General features: G+C 40.1%; 4 protein-coding genes across 4 annotated transcripts in view; 1 reads left to right on the top strand and 3 right to left on the bottom strand.

The window, feature by feature from the left end:
* The window catches only part of LOC106315308 (formin-like protein 20), an 8,223-nt gene extending 2,581 nt beyond the window's left edge, over positions 1-5,642 (bottom strand). The window contains exons 1-22 of the mRNA XM_013753044.1: positions 5,570-5,642; positions 4,808-5,493; positions 4,361-4,582; positions 3,792-4,123; positions 3,425-3,679; positions 3,190-3,304; positions 3,042-3,113; positions 2,849-2,947; positions 2,663-2,704; positions 2,474-2,554; positions 2,339-2,389; positions 2,072-2,260; positions 1,910-1,981; positions 1,711-1,827; positions 1,511-1,579; positions 1,359-1,425; positions 1,120-1,262; positions 907-978; positions 715-813; positions 560-601; positions 368-448; positions 162-239 (exon numbers count right to left, since the gene is read on the bottom strand). Of these exons, the coding sequence (XP_013608498.1) occupies positions 162-239; positions 368-448; positions 560-601; positions 715-813; positions 907-978; positions 1,120-1,262; positions 1,359-1,425; positions 1,511-1,579; positions 1,711-1,827; positions 1,910-1,981; positions 2,072-2,260; positions 2,339-2,389; positions 2,474-2,554; positions 2,663-2,704; positions 2,849-2,947; positions 3,042-3,113; positions 3,190-3,304; positions 3,425-3,679; positions 3,792-4,123; positions 4,361-4,582; positions 4,808-5,493; positions 5,570-5,642 (3,057 nt within the window). The remainder of the gene's footprint in view (positions 1-161; positions 240-367; positions 449-559; positions 602-714; positions 814-906; positions 979-1,119; positions 1,263-1,358; positions 1,426-1,510; positions 1,580-1,710; positions 1,828-1,909; positions 1,982-2,071; positions 2,261-2,338; positions 2,390-2,473; positions 2,555-2,662; positions 2,705-2,848; positions 2,948-3,041; positions 3,114-3,189; positions 3,305-3,424; positions 3,680-3,791; positions 4,124-4,360; positions 4,583-4,807; positions 5,494-5,569) is intronic.
* Positions 5,643-6,629: 987 nt separating this feature from the next.
* Positions 6,630-12,786, top strand: LOC106318654 (formin-like protein 20). The gene is made up of 17 exons (XM_013756727.1): positions 6,630-6,972; positions 7,404-8,095; positions 8,281-8,502; positions 8,583-9,796; positions 9,913-10,033; positions 10,186-10,257; positions 10,350-10,448; positions 10,576-10,617; positions 10,729-10,809; positions 10,881-10,931; positions 11,012-11,093; positions 11,226-11,320; positions 11,413-11,484; positions 11,563-11,679; positions 11,810-11,878; positions 11,975-12,041; positions 12,150-12,786. The coding sequence occupies exons 1-17, from the start codon at positions 6,900-6,902 to the stop codon at positions 12,308-12,310; spliced, it is 3,330 nt and encodes a 1,109-aa protein (XP_013612181.1). The 5' UTR covers positions 6,630-6,899; the 3' UTR covers positions 12,311-12,786.
* An 18-nt stretch (positions 12,787-12,804) lies between these two features.
* On the bottom strand, positions 12,805-14,443 carry LOC106318655 (putative glycosyltransferase 3). The gene has a single exon (XM_013756728.1). The coding sequence runs from the start codon at positions 14,293-14,295 to the stop codon at positions 12,931-12,933; it is 1,365 nt and encodes a 454-aa protein (XP_013612182.1). The 5' UTR covers positions 14,296-14,443; the 3' UTR covers positions 12,805-12,930.
* Positions 14,444-15,579: 1,136 nt separating this feature from the next.
* Positions 15,580-16,564, bottom strand: LOC106317089 (protein LURP-one-related 10-like). The gene is made up of 3 exons (XM_013754947.1): positions 16,191-16,564; positions 15,893-16,108; positions 15,580-15,789 (listed from the first exon to the last, which is right to left on the bottom strand). Exons 1-3 carry the CDS (start codon positions 16,476-16,478, stop codon positions 15,655-15,657), a joined length of 639 nt encoding a protein of 212 aa, XP_013610401.1. The 5' UTR covers positions 16,479-16,564; the 3' UTR covers positions 15,580-15,654.
* Between the last annotated feature and the right edge of the window lie 256 nt (positions 16,565-16,820).

The following is a 16,820-nucleotide window of genomic DNA, read 5'->3' on the forward strand; positions in this document are numbered from 1 at the left end:
CTAAACCCTAAACCCTAAACCCTAAAATCTAAACCCTAAACCCTAAACACTAAACCCTAAACCCTAAACCCTAAATACTAAACCCCACCCTTTAACTCTAAACCCTAAGTTTGTGACTTTTGAGAAAACATTAAGTGCTATTTTTGTGACTTTTGACCTTGAGTGCTAGTTTGGGAACATAAACTTGATTTAGTGCTATTTTTGTCTTTTTCTCTTAAACTTTTCCTTAATTCTGTTACCTGTACAGAAAAATCATCATTAACAAATAGGATTAAGAATCTACAGTTACTTGGACTACAGTGATGAAACCAAAACTTTTTCCTTCAAAGAATCTGATAGACAGAAAATAACAGTAAAACCACCAGACCTGAGTGTGGAATTGAATCTTGAAAGAAAATACTCTCAGCTTCAATTCAACTCGCGGAACCTTCATTAGCTCTAGGAAGTACTGCGGTAACATAATGGATGAGAGACCAAAACGTATTAGCTAAAGCAAATTGTTATAATAACTATTTAATAGTAAGAAATAAAGGATGGTAATCTCATGATCTAAACAGACCTGCTCACACTTTCCCAATCTTTCCTTGTCACCAGTGTAGTTCTGCAGTAAATCCTTCAATTACAAGTTAATAATGGTAACCAAGACGAATGATATTTTTTTTTAAAAGACATCCAAAATAAAGAGACAAGTAGATAAAAAGAAAAAGACTTAACATTAAGAAGTTCCATCTCTTCCTTGGTTGGACAAAAACTTATAAGTTTCTCTATCTGATCAATATCTAATACAGTATCATCCATTGCCTGAACTGCAGCCTGGATGATGCAATAAAAAATGTGAACCAATGTATAAGAGATTAGGCAGTAATGACTTGGTACTCAAGTAAAGTATGTTTTGGAGCTAATTACCATCATATCAGGCAGTGGCATCTTTACTCTCCAAAGCATAATTTCCAAATTATCGGCTCTGTCAGGGTCAATCTAGCAGTTGGTATAAAAAATAACATACATCAACCAAGTGAAATAAGTAAGCAGCTATATAAAGATGAAGATTAGCTTAATTAGATAGATCCTCTTTGTTTATAACTACATATTTAAGTTTCTGAGTTAGCTATAGTCAACCACTTTTCTTGTGAGACTGAGTCCTTTTCCCTTCTTCAGTTTCTTATCCTCAGCAGCTTCCTTCTTCTCCAACTCTGCTTGCTTGACATTCTCTTCGTGTGCTTTCTTAAACAATCTTACAAAATTCAGGAGGTCTGCAGTAACTGCAGTAATCGAACACTCAACATTGTTATTAGACACATAATAAAAATGAACCACAATGTATTTCAGAAAAGACGATGAAACTTGTTGTTCCAAACCTTGTTCAAATGGACAATGTATGGGATTCTCGCCAACGTAGTACACAAGTGCATCAACATTCTCTCCCTGTCCATCATTAAGAAGACAAAAACATACCATCTCAGGATCAAACACATTGTCAATAGGCACGGACCTTGGAAACTAGTCGTACCACAACGGAGTAAAGACTTGATACAGATGCCACTTCAGTCTCAGCAATTGAAACGAATTCCTTCAGTAACTGTTATTAAAAATAAAATAAAAAGAAAAAAACAGAAAACTAAGTTATAGCTTCCGGAAGAAGTTAACAAAACCTAGCTGAAGAGTTCAGTTTTCATCTGGTATTTGATTTTACAAAATCATGGAACTAACTTTCTGGAATACTTCTGAAGCAGGACCATCACTTTCGGATGCAGTGAGCTCCTGGTTCAGTATGTTTAATCCTTTGATTATAGCTTGCATATCCTCATCCAGCGACTTCAGTTGTATCTGAATACACAGGACATCCAAATTAATGATGAGCTAATTTACAGCTAAGGAGTAGAAAGCTGATAAAGCACAAACGCAAAACCTTTGAAGCTGATTCAAGACTTTCAAGATCCTTATGGAAGTCCATTAGATCTGATTCCTTGGAAGCAAGGTCCTGTACAAAAGAGAGATAGTTTCAGTGATTATGTATTGCTCCTGAGCCAGATCATTTCTTTCAAGATCCTTATTTTCTATTGTAATTTACCTTGCAGAGATGTTGCATGCTGCTAGCACCACGTGTGTGGCCTACTTTTAATAGATTTTTTAACTTGAATCCCACAGCAACGCCTGGAGAACGCAGAGAAATGGTCTTACCCCTCGCAGGTCCTTGGTTTGTGTTCCCTAGGTAATCAATCCTTTTCATAATTTCTTTTAGCTTTTGTGAAGAACGGACCTGATGAAGAAGCATGAGGAGAATATGTCTAAGAAAGATATGGACTGCACCAAAAACTAGAAGTGACTTATTGTATACCTCATCACACGCAGAGTTTAACAAATCTAAACGTTGTTTGAGTTCTGATATCTGCATAGCAATCATCATTAACAATAAGACCAAAATCTACAGTTACTTGGATAGAAAGTAACAGAATAAGTAATAGCACCGGACCTGAGTGCCAAAATGAACCTTGAGGGAAAATACTCTCAGCTTGGATTCTACTCTTGGCACCTTCATGAGCTCTAGGAAGTACTGCGGTAACAAGAAAAGGATTAGCTAACTTAAATGTTAAAATTATTTCTTTGTAAGAACCAAAAACAGTGTGAGTTTGGTTATATATATAGCATGATTTAAACAGACCTGCTCACAATTTCCCAAGGTAGCCTTGTCACCACTGTAGTTCTGAAACAAAACCAGTCAATTACAAACAAGAACTTGTGTCAATAACAAGTGAACAGTGACAAGACAACCATGACAAGTAACATATATCTCAAAGACATTGATAAAAAGACAAGTAAACAATGCCACTTAAGAAAAAGAGGCTACCATAAGAAGTTCCATTTCGTCCTTGGTTGGGCAAAACTTCGTAAGATTAACTATTTGATCAATATCTACTATAGATTCATCCATAGCCAGAACTGCAGCCTGGATATTGCAAAAAAAAAGTGTGAACAATTATCATTAAGTATAAAAGAAGTAAATGACTTGTTACTCAAGTAAAGTAGGTTTTGGAACTTACGATAATATCACGCAGCGGAATCTTTAATCTCCAAAGAATAATTTCCACGTTACGGGCTTTCTTAAGGTTAATCTGGAAAACCAGTAGAAAGTGGATCAAACGTTATAATATCAGGCAATAACCAAGTGTTTACAGTATTCAACATTACCAGTTGAATTGTTTCAGGTATTGCCCAAACCGGTTGGTTTCCAGATTTATCAGTCGGTTTTTGCACTTTAGCAGAGAAAAGGGTCTCTAATTCTGATATATCAAATTCTGGTGCACTATCAGAAATAAGATCATTAATTAGTTGCAAACCAATCCCAATAACTCTCAATAGTTTTTTTTGTGTGTGTAATATAAACATAAAGGTATACAATACAAAGATGGAGTTAGTATAATACGTTTGTCCTTCCCCATGTCTCTGAAACTCGTCCCATAAGCTTCCCCGCGCGGCCCTTGTTATCTTAACCCAATGAAAAGGCTTAAGAGAAGACTTCTTTTGAGTTGAAGACCTCAAACCTGGACGTGGAAGACCACATCCTATTCCTCTGTGCATTGGGGGAGGTGGTGGTGGCGGCGGCGGGGCATTATCAGCCGGTTTTTGCACTCTAGCAGAGAGAAGAGTCTCTATTTCTGATACATCAAACTCTGGTGCACTAACAGAAAAATGTCATTAATTAGTTGCAATTTGCAAACCAATTCCAATAACTTATAATTTTGTTGTTGTGTATTAATATAGTTATGCAAAGATGGAGTTAGTCCAAATACGTTTGTCCTTCCTCATGTCTCTGTGGTATCTCCTCCCATGAGCTTACAAAAATGACCCTCCTTGGTATAACCCAATGAAAAGGCGGAGGTCCACGAGACCTAAATGGAGGTGGTGGTGGTGGAGGCGGAGGTCCACCAGACCTAAATGGAGGTGGTGGTGGGGCTCCTCTACGCATCAGAGGAGGTGGTGGTGGTGGAGGTTCACGAGACCTAAATGGAAATGGTGGTGGTGGAGGAGGAGGTCCACCAGACCCAAATGGAGGTGGTGGGGCTCCTCTACGCATCGGGGGAGCTGTTTCAGTAACAGGCACCAAGGGGTCAGAGAAGAGTACCTGATACATATATACGAGTATGCATTCAAACTCGGGTCCGGGCATAGCCAAAGGAACTGACCGCTTAGGACATCCCGATTTTATACAACAAATTTAGTTGTTTGTAGGGTACTACTATAAAAAATTTATATGAAAAATGAGGCATAAATTTGTATTTGAGTGTAGAGCATTACATGTTCTTAAAAAAGTTAGACCTTATAAACTGGATGATCAGAGAAAATTTCACAATGGCCTTACCTCTGCCTTAAATTCCCCTGGGAACTGGTCCTTGGCATCCCAAAGTATATCCATCTCATCGCTTTGGACCTTTAGAACATTACCACGTACAAATGCTGTGTTGAACATGATTCTAAAGACCATCTCCTCACGCACCAAATCATCATGCAAGTTTATTAATTCCAGAACAATATCCCCTTGAACATGGCACTGGATATCTAACTTCACCTGGATACACTCTTCCTGCAGATTAATCACAAAATAGAACATACATTTTTGTTTTAGTAGAGAAGCGTTTTAACTAATATATTGATTGGCATGAACTGCTAAATTTTTTTTTTTTTTTTGATGTATAGATGTTTCTACTAAACCAATGTTTCAAGTTCACATGGAGGAATATTAGCATAAATCAGTGTAATGATCATTATTGATCCATATGTCACAAAGACAGAATGGTTTAAGAAGTACTTGTTGGTAGAAGGTATTTGTCTTTGGTGTGGAAAAGAGAAGTATGGAGCTCCTGTTTGCTGGGGCTTTATGGTCCTGACCTAAAATCCTTAAACTTGGTCTCCAATCTTTTACCCCTTGAAAATGTGGGAGACCTCTGAGAATCAAGCAATCCAAAAGAAGAGGTGCCTCTGGAGGAGGCCAATCAGAGCCTAAATCTCTTGTGGATATGTACCCAAGATATCTTAGTTGAGAAGGTTGTGTGTTTAGAGCAGACGAAAGACAAAGAAGCTCCTTAGGAGCCTGGTTATATGCCAACTCCAGAGTCTTCTGATCGCCATGATACCTTTTGTTGTACAATAATACTGCTGATAACATAAAATCAAGAAGAGGCAAACAGCCTCTTTCGCAATGCATCAAGAGAACATTCTGTTGACCTAACCAGCTCTCGCTTGATATTAGGAGTTGGCTGATCACTTGGAGAGGTAAAAGCGGAACACTCTCGTGTTGATTAGGATAGTCCATTACCGACATGCCATATTGAGACAATAGTGTTGATAATTGACTCTGTTGGTCTTCTGTTCTGAAGTTACACACTTTGAATGAGGCATCCGGGTAAAGATAATGCAGCTGTGCTACGATGCCATCCAGATACTGTTTGTACTCATCCTCTCCCATAACATTGTTGGAGAAACAACAGTCAAAAGCTGCAAAGAAATGAAAAAATCATTTTATACTGAAATAGAGAGTTATAATACGATTACAAACAGAGAGTCGTAATACCATATACACGCTCGGATATCTCGACGATCCGATCCGGAGCTTTTCTGTAGAAATACTTTCGGAAGAGCGACATTTGATCAGAAAATACAAAAAGATGACTTACTTCACAAGAAAGCAACAAGAAGTAAAGATTTTATTTGATTTAGGCTCTGACTAATGTTTACTAAACCACAAGAACCACCTTCTTCGATTTATAACAACGAACCCTCAGCAAAATGATGAGACAAAAGTTGACTTTGCTTCATGACTACTTCGTTCGTTCGGAATTCGACCGTTTCTTTTATCATAAATTAACAAACAAATATCGTTTACCAAATCAAATAAATTAATAAACAAAGAAAACATTCGATCGATTCCGGCTGTCAATAATCCAACCATGTTTATTGAAAATTTCCATTAACCCAAAACGCGGAATCACAAATCATTTTAATCACATGTTGTCTTCAAAAACGAACATAATGCATATTGAAAACCATCCTTTTTATACACCATGAAAAATGAAAAGTGAAAACCTCACGTAGTATCAGTCACTATTACCGATTCTTTATAGAAATGTGAAAATGTTGATATAGTTGCTTGTTCGTACCGGAAATGTTTATATAATTGCTTGTTCATATTGCGAATGATTATAATTTATATTATGACATTGCCAATTTCTGAATATATATTTTAGTGACTTATGTTGTTTAAGTCAATAACGTGTTTAGACAGATGGAGATCACAGAATGGAACATCTTTGTTTAATTTTGTTTTTGGTGAGAGAACTATTTTTATTTTATTTTTGTTTTTGATCAAGAAAAACGTGATTGAAACTTCATAAATCTTTTTATTTTCTTACATTTCCACGTAGGACTACACAAAACACCTATAGAGAGAGAAAGAGAATGGTCTGGTCGTGTCGTGTAGTAGGAGAGGACTCCGAGCCGAGTCTCGCTCTTTATCTAAAAGTCCACTACGTTTAATAGGTTCGGTAAGTAATTCTAAAATACTTTAATTTTCGCTATAATTAATGGACGTACACCTAATTAACTCTACATTTAATTAAGGAATAAAAATAAAACAAATATTTGATCAAGAAAAAAAACTGCTGGAAGATTTCTAGCTTGATTCATCCTCTTTCTCCGCCATCTTCCCCTTTTTATTTCACCTGAAGTTCTTAGGATTCATCATCTAACTGTCACTTCCCTCTTGAATAGCTTCCAAGGTTCTTGGTTTCCAGAGGAGTTTCAGTATTGTACATATAGATCATTATATTCTTTTAGGAAAACAAGTATCAGACGAGAATAATCTGCTTGTTGCTTGACTAAATCGACAGTTTGGATCCCATCGAATGGCGATGTTCCGTCGCTTATTCTACAAAAAGCCACCCGATCACCTTCTCGAGATCTCGGAGCGTGTTTATGGTACATCCTCCCATGTTTTTTCTCTGTTTCTAGGATCAGTTTTTGCTACGAGCTTCTGGATGGTTGAGGTTTTTTTTTTTTTTTTGGAACTTTGATTGCTTTAGGCTGACGATGATTCTTTGAAAAAGAGTTTCCTGTTTGAGCTGCTACATTCCACTTCCAGAGCTAGACGATTTGTTTATAACTTCATATGCCTTGTTGAAGCAGTTTCCACGTTTTAAGAGTTGCTTCTGTTAGATTTGGGTTTATCATGGATTATATTAGTAATATAGGATATGGGTTCTGATACCGTTAGATTTAGATTTATTATGAGCTTCCAACTTAAAACGAATTGGAGATAAGTGGATTGAACTTAAATTTCCGGTGTGATACTTCATCCCTAATAGCTTCTCTAATGTTATTCTCTTGGTTATCTTTTTTTTTTTTTGCAGTTTTTGACTGTTGTTTCTCGAGCGATGTCATGGGAGAGGATGAGTACAAACTGTACTTGGGCGGCATCGTGGCGCAGCTACAGAAACATTTCCCAAACGCCTCTTTCATGGTGTTTAACTTTAAAGAAGGAGAACAGCCTAGTCAAATATCAGATGTCTTGTCTCCGTACAACATGACGGTTATGGAATATCCTCTGCAGTACGAGAGTTGCCCTCTTTTACCTCTCGAAATGATCCATCACTTTTTGAGATCGAGCGAGAGCTGGTTATCTTTGGAAGATCAACAGAATTTTCTGTTGATGCATTGCGAAAGAGGTGGTTGGCCTATTCTTGCGTTTATGTTAGCAGGGCTACTACTATACAGAAAGCAGTATCAGGGGGAGATGAAGACTCTCGAGATGGTACACAGACAGGCTCCCAAGGAGCTTCTTAAGATATTGTCTCCTCTAAACCCTCAGCCTTCTCAACTCAGATATCTTCAGTACATTTCTAGAGTTGATTGGCCTCCTTCAGACACGCCTCTTCTTTTGGATTACTTGATTCTTAGAGATTTTCCATGTTTTGAGGGAAGTAAAGGTTGCATACCAATATTACGGGTTTATGGTCAGGACCCTAAAGCTAGAGCCGACAAGAGTTCAGTAGTTCTCTTTTCCACACCAAAGACAGATACACACACTCGCCTCTACCAACAGGTACTTTTCAAACCATTTTATCTTTGAATGACACTATGCACAAGGCATTGTTTAGCTAATATATACTTTCCATTTGAACTTGGGACGGTGGTGTAGTCTCCACATCTATCTATTATGTGTGATTTATTATACCAGCTAAGCGCTTCTATAGAAAGTAATGTTCATTATTTTGATGTTATCTGCAGGAAGAGTGTACCCTAGTGAAATTAGATATCCAGTGGCATGTTCAAGGGGATATTGTTCTGGAATTAATAAACTTGCATGATGATTTGGTGCGTGAGGAGATGGTCTTTAGAATCATGTTCAACACAGCATTTGTACGTGGTAATGTTCTAAAGGTCCAAAGCGATGAGATGGATATACTTTGGGATGCCAAGGACCAGTTCCCAGGGGAATTTAAGGCAGAGGTAAGGCCATTGTGAAATTTTCTCTGATCATCCGTCAAATGAGTCTGTTAAGTTTGAATGCATGCTCATATATGTATCAGGTACTTTTTTCTGGTGTTGATGCTGTGGTGCCTACTATCGCAACAGCTCCAATGTCAGAAGATGAGAAGGAAGATATCACTTCACCTGAAAAATTTTACGAGGTGGGGGAGACTTTTAGCCATGTGATTGATGACCATAAGATTGACTCAGATAGTTTTGGGGTTGTTGATACTGCTTCAGAAGTTTCTGAGGGTAAAGAGGTGTGGAAGGGGGACGTGGAACCCAATGCGTTTCTAGATTGTGCATCTGATGATTCAAATCATAAACATGATGTGCATGGGGAGGCTAGCATAGATCTAGTCAAAGATATCGCTGTTGATGATGTACAGTATAGGTCAGATGGGAAGGCAGATACCAATATTGACTCAGTGAAGGAAATAGGAATAGACGATGGTGATGAGCAGCGAGAGAGAAAGACACTGGAAGCAAAGGAAAATAATGTAGAAGGCAGTGATTCCCCGAATGATATAGAGCCTACAACTCAGGAAACAAATACCAATATCAACAACCCCATTTCAGAAAAAACACAAGACGGAGCAAATGCAAAACTGGCTGGAGATTCACTCAAACCAAAGTCTAAGCAGCAAGAAACGCAGGGTCCTAATGTAAGAATGGCTAAGCCTGATGCAGTTTCTCTACCCGCTGCCTCTACACATCAGGCGCATCCACCTCCACCTCCATATATGATTTCTCTAACTAGCGATGCTACATCAGTTTTACTCGCCTCGCAAGCAGCTGCATCACCTCCTCCAACGAGCCAAAATGACAGCTTCTTTCAAACACCTCAGATTCCACCATCTCCTCCGTTTGCGTTTGAGAGACCAAACAGTGGGATCATGTTGCCTCCTCCTCCTCCCCCACCTCCGTTTGCATCTGCCAGGAGAAACAGTGAAACCATTTTGCCTCCTCCCCCTCCACCTCCACCTCCGACACCAATGAGTGCTCCACCTCCACCACCTCCTCCGATGCGTGGAGGAGCCCCACTGCCACCAGCTCCCCCGACGCGTGGAGGAGCCCCTCCTCCGCCTCCTGGGCCAAGACCTCCAGGTGTTGGACCTCCTCCACCCGCTGGAGGGCGTGGTCTTTTACGTCCAGGTGTGGGGCCGTCAATTCAAAAAAGGTCTTCTCTAAAGCCCTTATATTGGGTTAAATTAGCAAGGGCCTTGCAGGGAAGCTTATGGTACGAGTTCGAGAGACGGGGAGTAGGGAAAATGTATTGAACTAACTTTATCTTTGCATATTCCTTTATCTCTTATATTCCTCCCTTACAAAATTCTGACTTAATGGTATTGGTTTGCATCTAATCATCACATTTCTTTTGTATGCTAGTGCACATGAATTTGATGTATCAGAAATAGAGACGCTTTTCCCTGCTACAGTGCCAAAACCGGCTGATAAATCTGGAGGTCGAAGAAAACCGTTAGAGCCAAAACCTGAAAAAATTCAACTGGTAATGTTAAAGATTCGGTTGTCGACAGATATTATAACATTCTCTTTCGACTTTGGTCATGTACTTATTATAATCAAGTGACAGAAAACATGCTGTGATTGCTACCTGCATAAGGTATATATATGTCATTTTGATTTATTTATTGTTTACAGATTGACCTTAGGAGAGCCAATAACACGGAAATTATGCTTGCGAAAGTAAAGATGCCACTGCCTGATATGATGGTAAGCTCCAAAACCTACTTTAGTTGAGTTACAAGTCATTACTGCTTAATCTCTCTTATACATTTGTTCACAATTTTCTTGGCATCATCCAGGCTGCAGTTCTGGCGATGGATGATACTGTATTAGATATTGATCAGATAGAGAATCTTGTAAAGTTTTGTCCAACCAATGAAGAGATGGAGCTTCTTAAGGTTTATTCTGAGTCCATTATTTACTTGTCTTTTGTTATATGTATTATTCGTAGTTGTTACCATTATTCACTTGTTACGGACACGAGTTCCTTATAAATCTTGGTTGTAATTGACTGTTTTACTCCAGAACTACACTGGTGACAAGGAAATGTTGGGAAAGTGTGAGCAGGTCTGGTTAGATCATGAGATTACCATAATCTTTTATTTCTCACCATAAAATAGTTTTAACGATTTTGCTTAGCTAATGCGTTTTGGTCTCGCATCCATTATGTTACCACAGTACTTCCTAGAGCTAATGAAGGTGCCGCGAGTTGAATCCAAGATGAGAGTTTTTTCCTTCAAGATTCAGTTCAGCACTCAGGTCCGGTTCATCAGTGTCTATAAAACTCTTATACTGTTTGGTCTTAATTGTTAATAATGATTTCTGTGCAGATTACAGAATTCAAGAAAAGTTTAAATGTGGTAATTTCTGCGTGTGTGGAGGTTAGAGAGTTTAGATTTTTCTGTAGTCCATAATGCATTTCTCTTTCTTAGACGTTTTCTCCTCATTGCTTGTTAATCAGATCCGTACTTCAGAAAAGCTAAAAGAAATTATACAAAGGATTCTTTACCTGGGGAACATAATGAACCAGGGAACTGCAAGGGGTAAGCTTTATGTTATTCTTATTCAACATCTTATTGTGAGCTTGATTCAAGAGTGAGGCCTTTGTTTCATTGCATCATATACTTGTTTTTGTCTGAACGCAAATCCATTGTGGTTGATTCTGCTTTCTACAGGCGCTGCAGTAGCATTCAAGTTGGACAGTTTGTTAAAATTAAACGATACACGTGCTGTTAACAGCAATACCACTCTCATGCATTATCTCTGCAAGGTAAAAATACAATCGCAAAAAAAAAAAACAGCCTCTAGATTATGTTTTAGAAGGGATATATAATCTTGAAACCCTTTTCTTTCTTTCTCTAGGTCATTGCTACTAAGGCGTCAGATCTACTGGACTTCCATAAGGATCTTGAAAGTCTTGAATCAGCTTCAAAGGTTTTTGAGTTTGTGCTTTATTTGTCTTCTACTCTTTAGTTGTATTTAGCTCATCATTTGATTGTTCCCTCTGGTCAGATACAATTGAAGTCTCTAGCTGAGGAAATGCAAGCTATATCCAAAGGGTTGGAGATACTGAAGCAGGAGCTCACTGCATCCGAAAGTGATGTTCCTCTTTCTGAAGTTTTCCGTAAAGTAAGTTGTTGTTATTTTCTTCTTCTTTATTTTACAAATTTTGATCAAATCATGAATTTTTTGAGTTTTTTTTTTTCCGAGTTAACTACTTCCAGATGCTGAAACCTAGTTTTATCTTTTTTGATAACAGACATTGAAGGAGTTCATTTCATTTGCTGAGGATGAAGTGGAAACTGTAAAGAGTCTTTACTCTGACGTGGTAATTTTCAGAAAATAATGATATGATTAATTGCAATATTGTTTTATAATGGACATTGAAATGTTGATCACCAATGTTGTTGTTTTTAATGGACAGGGAAAGAATGCTGATTTACTTTCGTGTTATTTTGGGGAGAATCCGAAAAACTGTACATTTGAACAAGGTTTGGAGCAGGATATTAACCTTATCCTCGTTTGTGCATTACATTAGAAAGTGGTTCATTGTTTATTATATAGCTAATATAACAATGTTTGGTGATTGATTGGTGCAGTTACTGCAACCCTCTTGAATTTTATAAGGTTGTTCAAGAAAGCACACGAAGAGAATGTCAAGCAAGTGGAGTTGGAGAAGAAAAAAGCAGCAAAGGAAGCGGAAATGGAGAAGGCGAAAGGAGTCAGTCGCACAAAAAAAAGAGCAGTTGATGATAGCTGACACAAAAACATAAATCTTTTTTCTCAAAGAGAACCAATTTGGTTTTGTATGCCAGTGGGGGCGGTGCAAGTAACCTATCCGCAGAGTGGCACAGAGCGGTTTAAACAAGCTCAGGTCCTAATGGGAGCGAGATTCTCCTGGGTGGGCTATCGAGGAACCATTGGAAGATAAGGAGACAGGTCTTTCCTCCACTCACGTTACATGACTAACTCCACATTGATTAGTTCTATCTAGCTTGTGAATAAGAACTATTTCCTGTTTATTTATTTTTTCTTGTCCTGATTAGAGGAATGTGTTGATAGATTGCAAGTGTTGTATAGGCTTCAGGTTGAGTTAAAGAGAGATGTAGAGTCTACTGAGTGTGTAAGTATGTATCATACCAACAATATCAATGTTCTTTTCATTATGTAGTGTAGACGAATAAAACAAAACATTCGAACTGTTTGTACATAAGAAAGAAACGCCATGGTTTTGCACTGAGGATAGTTCAGCTTTTGTAATAGACTACTGATTCTTTTGTCTCTTGTTTATATTCTTTTGCAAGTTATTCTCTCTATCTATAAAACATCAAGTCCAGAGTTACTCCATGACTTACACAAACATAACAGAAACAAAACTTGCTAGCTCCTTGCTTCAATCTTAAGCGGCGCTGCTCTCCTAATATCAAACCTGTTTACAAACTTCAACGGAGATATTGTCTCATTCCTGATCCTCTTGATCTTAGGACTCAACAACCCCCTATGACCAAACCCATAAAGCTTCAGCACCTGATTATCCGCAAAGTTATAAGCTCTCTCCATACTCTTCAAGCACCGCTCCACCGCGTAATCCGCATAACTCCCACACGGTTTACACCCCACAAAGTGAGTCACAAAGGGCCACCTCTCGTCTCCCAACCCCGGATGATACTTATCCATCATCTCCTCATACCTATCCACCAACCCTTCCCAAAACCCATGAAGATAGTACTGATTCTCCACAAACACTTTCCCCATCCACCTGTACTTCTCCGAAAGCAAAAGATAGATCAACGCAGACTGATCATCCGCCTCGAAAGCCGGTCTTCCCTTGAGATAAGCCGTTAGCACCTTCCCGGCTTCTTCCCTGATCGGGCCTTTTGGGCCCATAGGAGCCCAAGCGTCAAGCAGATCCAAAGACCACTGGCAGTTCCTAAACAAGAAGCTGCCAGTGTTCAAAGCGATCCAAGACTTCTGATCGTACAGCAGATCCGGATACCCGTGGATAACCAAGTTATGATTCTCGTACTTAGACAAAGGCACCTCGAACACCATGTCCGTAAACAGAGCGTCACTGTCCATCCACCAAATCCACTCGATCTCAGGGTGAGACAGCATCAACCTCCTCAGCATCGGCAGCTTCGCCCAGTAACCGGCGAGCTCCTTGTCCAAATGAGCCATGTTGTAAACTATCTCGATCCCGTGGATCCGACAGTAATCGATCTTGTTCTTCACCGACTTCAAGAGGTAATGATCGCCGATGGGGTTGTCGCAAGGCTTCGGAGGCGATCCCGTGAGGAGCAAGACTCTAGGTTTCCCGGCGAGGGAGCTGGGGAAGTTAGGGTTTTGAGTTAGCCACGTGGCTCGCTGCTGGTCCCAGTTGGTGATCTTGGGGCCGAGAGTGTAGGTCGCGTTGAGGTCGAGGTCCGAGTCGGGGGGTTCGTTCGGGTCGGTTGGATCCGAGTCGGATCGGATCTCGGCTAGGAGGCGGTTGGTTTCTTCGATTAGGTTCTTGTTGACGGCGTCGGCGTCGGATTTTCCGAAGTTGACGCCGATCGTGCCGCGGAGGACGAGGATGGTGACGAGGCCGCAGAGGATGGTCATTTTCAGGTTGTTGAAGGTTTTCTTGATCTGTTTGCCACGTGGCGGTGGTTTTCTTCCTCCGGGAGTCGCGATCGTCGTCGGAAGAACTCCGGAAGCAGCGGTTGAGACGCGCTTCTGAGTTTTGAATCCGTCTTCCTTACCCATTGAGAGAGAGAGAGAGAGACTGTGAAGGTGAAAGAGACGCGAAAGACTGTTGATCTAAGGAGACATTGTTGTTGTCTTGTATGTCAAGTAAGCTTTAGGGAAGAGATTGAGATCCATTCGGACCATCAAGATTCATGTCTTAACTGATTCGGACACACACAACTAATTGCACAATATATAAGTCATTATAAACTTTATATTATTATACGAAATGTTGGGAAAAAATCTATAACTAACTTTTTACCACATACATCTTTTTTTTTTTCCCTCAATGTTTTTAATACTGATGAAGAGAGGGTCAGGCCCAATTACACGGCCGCCCAAAGAAACTACAAATCCGAAAGTGAACAAGAAAAACCTACGGGCCAACCAAGAACGGTTAATGGGCCTGAGATCCAAACCCAAACCACGAGGAACCCGACGACTTCGGCTGGTCCACGCGTCGAGGAGACCGGATACGTGTAATGATCAGAACCGTCGGAGCGACACGCATCTCTTCCGTCTCAACTCGACCGTCACCGCTTGGAAACATCGCCGGGTCCGCCTCACCGCAAAACCCGTTACGACGGAGCTCAGAAGACCGAAAAGCCTCCGTCGAAACCAACACCTTTCTTCAACGCTTTATCTTTGTTCCGGAGAGTTGCATCGATCCAATCGAGATCTCATCCGATTAAAAGAAAGCCGACAACCACTTGAAACGCACAAGCCGAAAGCCAAGAAACCCACACGAACCACCCACAGAATCCACAACCGATCAAAAGAACTGGCCCACCAAAAAGCCGGCGATGCAAGGTTGAAGGAACCTTCACACCCCGGATACAGAACCGACGACTGCGGAGCTGACGAAGCCTCTACCCCTCGGAGACAAGAGCCGGCGGCGAAGGAGCTGTAAGAGCCTCCACCTCCCAGAGACAAAACCACCATGGACCAGACGACAAGCTTCATCGCACCCACTCTCCACACGACTGCGTCTTTACTCCAGTGGCAGATCCGCCACGGGTGGGGCCTGTACCAGAGCTCAGGCAAGGCAGAGGTTAGAAGAGACGATGGAAAACGAGAACCAACTACTTCTATGGTAACTCGAGGCGCTCCGACGACGGCACGCGCCGGCCACTCGCCGGACCCCGACTTAGATCTACTTTCTCTTTGCACAATAATTAAATCTTATGGTTTGTTTATACAAATATAAAATATATGAACACATCAACAGAGCAACAAGATTATGCAATATCCAAATCACAAGCATGTAAACACACAATCATTTTTCCTAAGGCATAAACGATAAATAGAACTGTAACAATGTAAAAGATGTAATAGTCAGATACACAAACTGAACAAGACAATGATGACATGGATGAGCTAAAAGATTGTGTTGGTCTCGTTCAAAATGACGAGGAGAGAGACAATAAACGCATAGTCAACGCCTGCATTTATTCTAACTACAAAGTCTTGTTTCCCTTTGAAAAACCCTCCAAATGTCGTCTTCTCCTTCACCTGATTATGACAAACAAATACTAGAAACACAAGATTTTGACAAATTCTCATGCGTAGACCGAGGAATGAAACGTGCTATTGGATATGTTGTTTTGTGCAATACCTCGGCGATGACAGCGTTGGAATGGTAGACCTTGGCTGAGTCGTCGAAGTAAGTGCCTACAACGCTGAAGTTTCCAGGGAGATAATGAGATTGAAAGATGACATCGAGGCGAGCTCTCCATTGAAGAGCATGAGAACGTTTCACCGTGAACATCAGTTCCCTTGGATCTGAGCCTTCTCCTCGGTGAACCGTCCATCCATCATGTAACGACGTCAACTATAGTTTTGGTCACTATGAGATGTTGTTACATGAGAATCATATTTGTTAGTATATAATATAATATATATACAGTTGTTACCTTCTCGCGCATGGTGAGAAGAGGGTAACCCGCGGGGTCACAAAGGACGCGTTTCTTGCTGAAGCTGTCGTGAGGACCGTCGACGCGGAGAACGACATTAGAGTTGAGGTCCACCACCTCTAGCTTCGCACCGCTTAGTCCTTTACATTTCTTCTTGACGGTTAGCTGGAGCGGGTACGGACAGCAGAATACGTCACTCACTACCGCAGCGTTCGTGTTGTGTGTAGCCACGGGTGTTCCGATCGCAAATCCATAGCTCGTTTGCTGATACGAATCAGTCCCTCCCATTGCTTCCTCTTCTGAGTTTCTGTTATTTAGTTCACTATTTATTTATGATATCTGTTGAGTTTGATTAGTTACAAACTTTAAACCTCTTTCATTGTGTATGTGTTATATAGACAACATAGTGTTTCAAAAAAAAAAAAAAAAAAGACAACATAGAAATTGAAGAGATGGTGTTAGCGTGCGTTGTTAGCCGCACCCCATCTCATTTTTTCAACACGGGTTTTGTATTTTTTTTTTAATAATTGGAAGAATAGTCTTTATTCGTTCAGTTCATATTCCAAATCTATGTTGAATAGTAAGAAACGTAATCGTATTTGAATATTCAGTACATAGAATAATGTTCTC

Source organism: Brassica oleracea, chromosome C9 (genome assembly GCF_000695525.1).
Source record: "Brassica oleracea var. oleracea cultivar TO1000 chromosome C9, BOL, whole genome shotgun sequence".
Classification (NCBI taxonomy): Eukaryota; Viridiplantae; Streptophyta; class Magnoliopsida; order Brassicales; family Brassicaceae; genus Brassica; species Brassica oleracea.

Coding starts and splice junctions, on each gene's coding strand:
- LOC106317089 (XM_013754947.1), bottom strand. CDS start 16,478: ATGGGAGGGACTGATTCGTATCAGCAAACGAGCTATGGATTTGCGATC. Junction 16,109..16,190: donor TTCTCACCATGCGCGAGAAG/GTAACAACTGTA, acceptor CCAAAACTATAG/TTGACGTCGTTACATGATGG. Junction 15,790..15,892: donor CCAACGCTGTCATCGCCGAG/GTATTGCACAAA, acceptor TGTCATAATCAG/GTGAAGGAGAAGACGACATT.
- LOC106318654 (XM_013756727.1), top strand. CDS start 6,900: ATGGCGATGTTCCGTCGCTTATTCTACAAAAAGCCACCCGATCACCTT. Junction 10,618..10,728: donor TGTTGGGAAAGTGTGAGCAG/GTCTGGTTAGAT, acceptor ATGTTACCACAG/TACTTCCTAGAGCTAATGAA. Junction 11,485..11,562: donor GTCTTGAATCAGCTTCAAAG/GTTTTTGAGTTT, acceptor CCCTCTGGTCAG/ATACAATTGAAGTCTCTAGC.
- LOC106318655 (XM_013756728.1), bottom strand. CDS start 14,295: ATGGGTAAGGAAGACGGATTCAAAACTCAGAAGCGCGTCTCAACCGCT.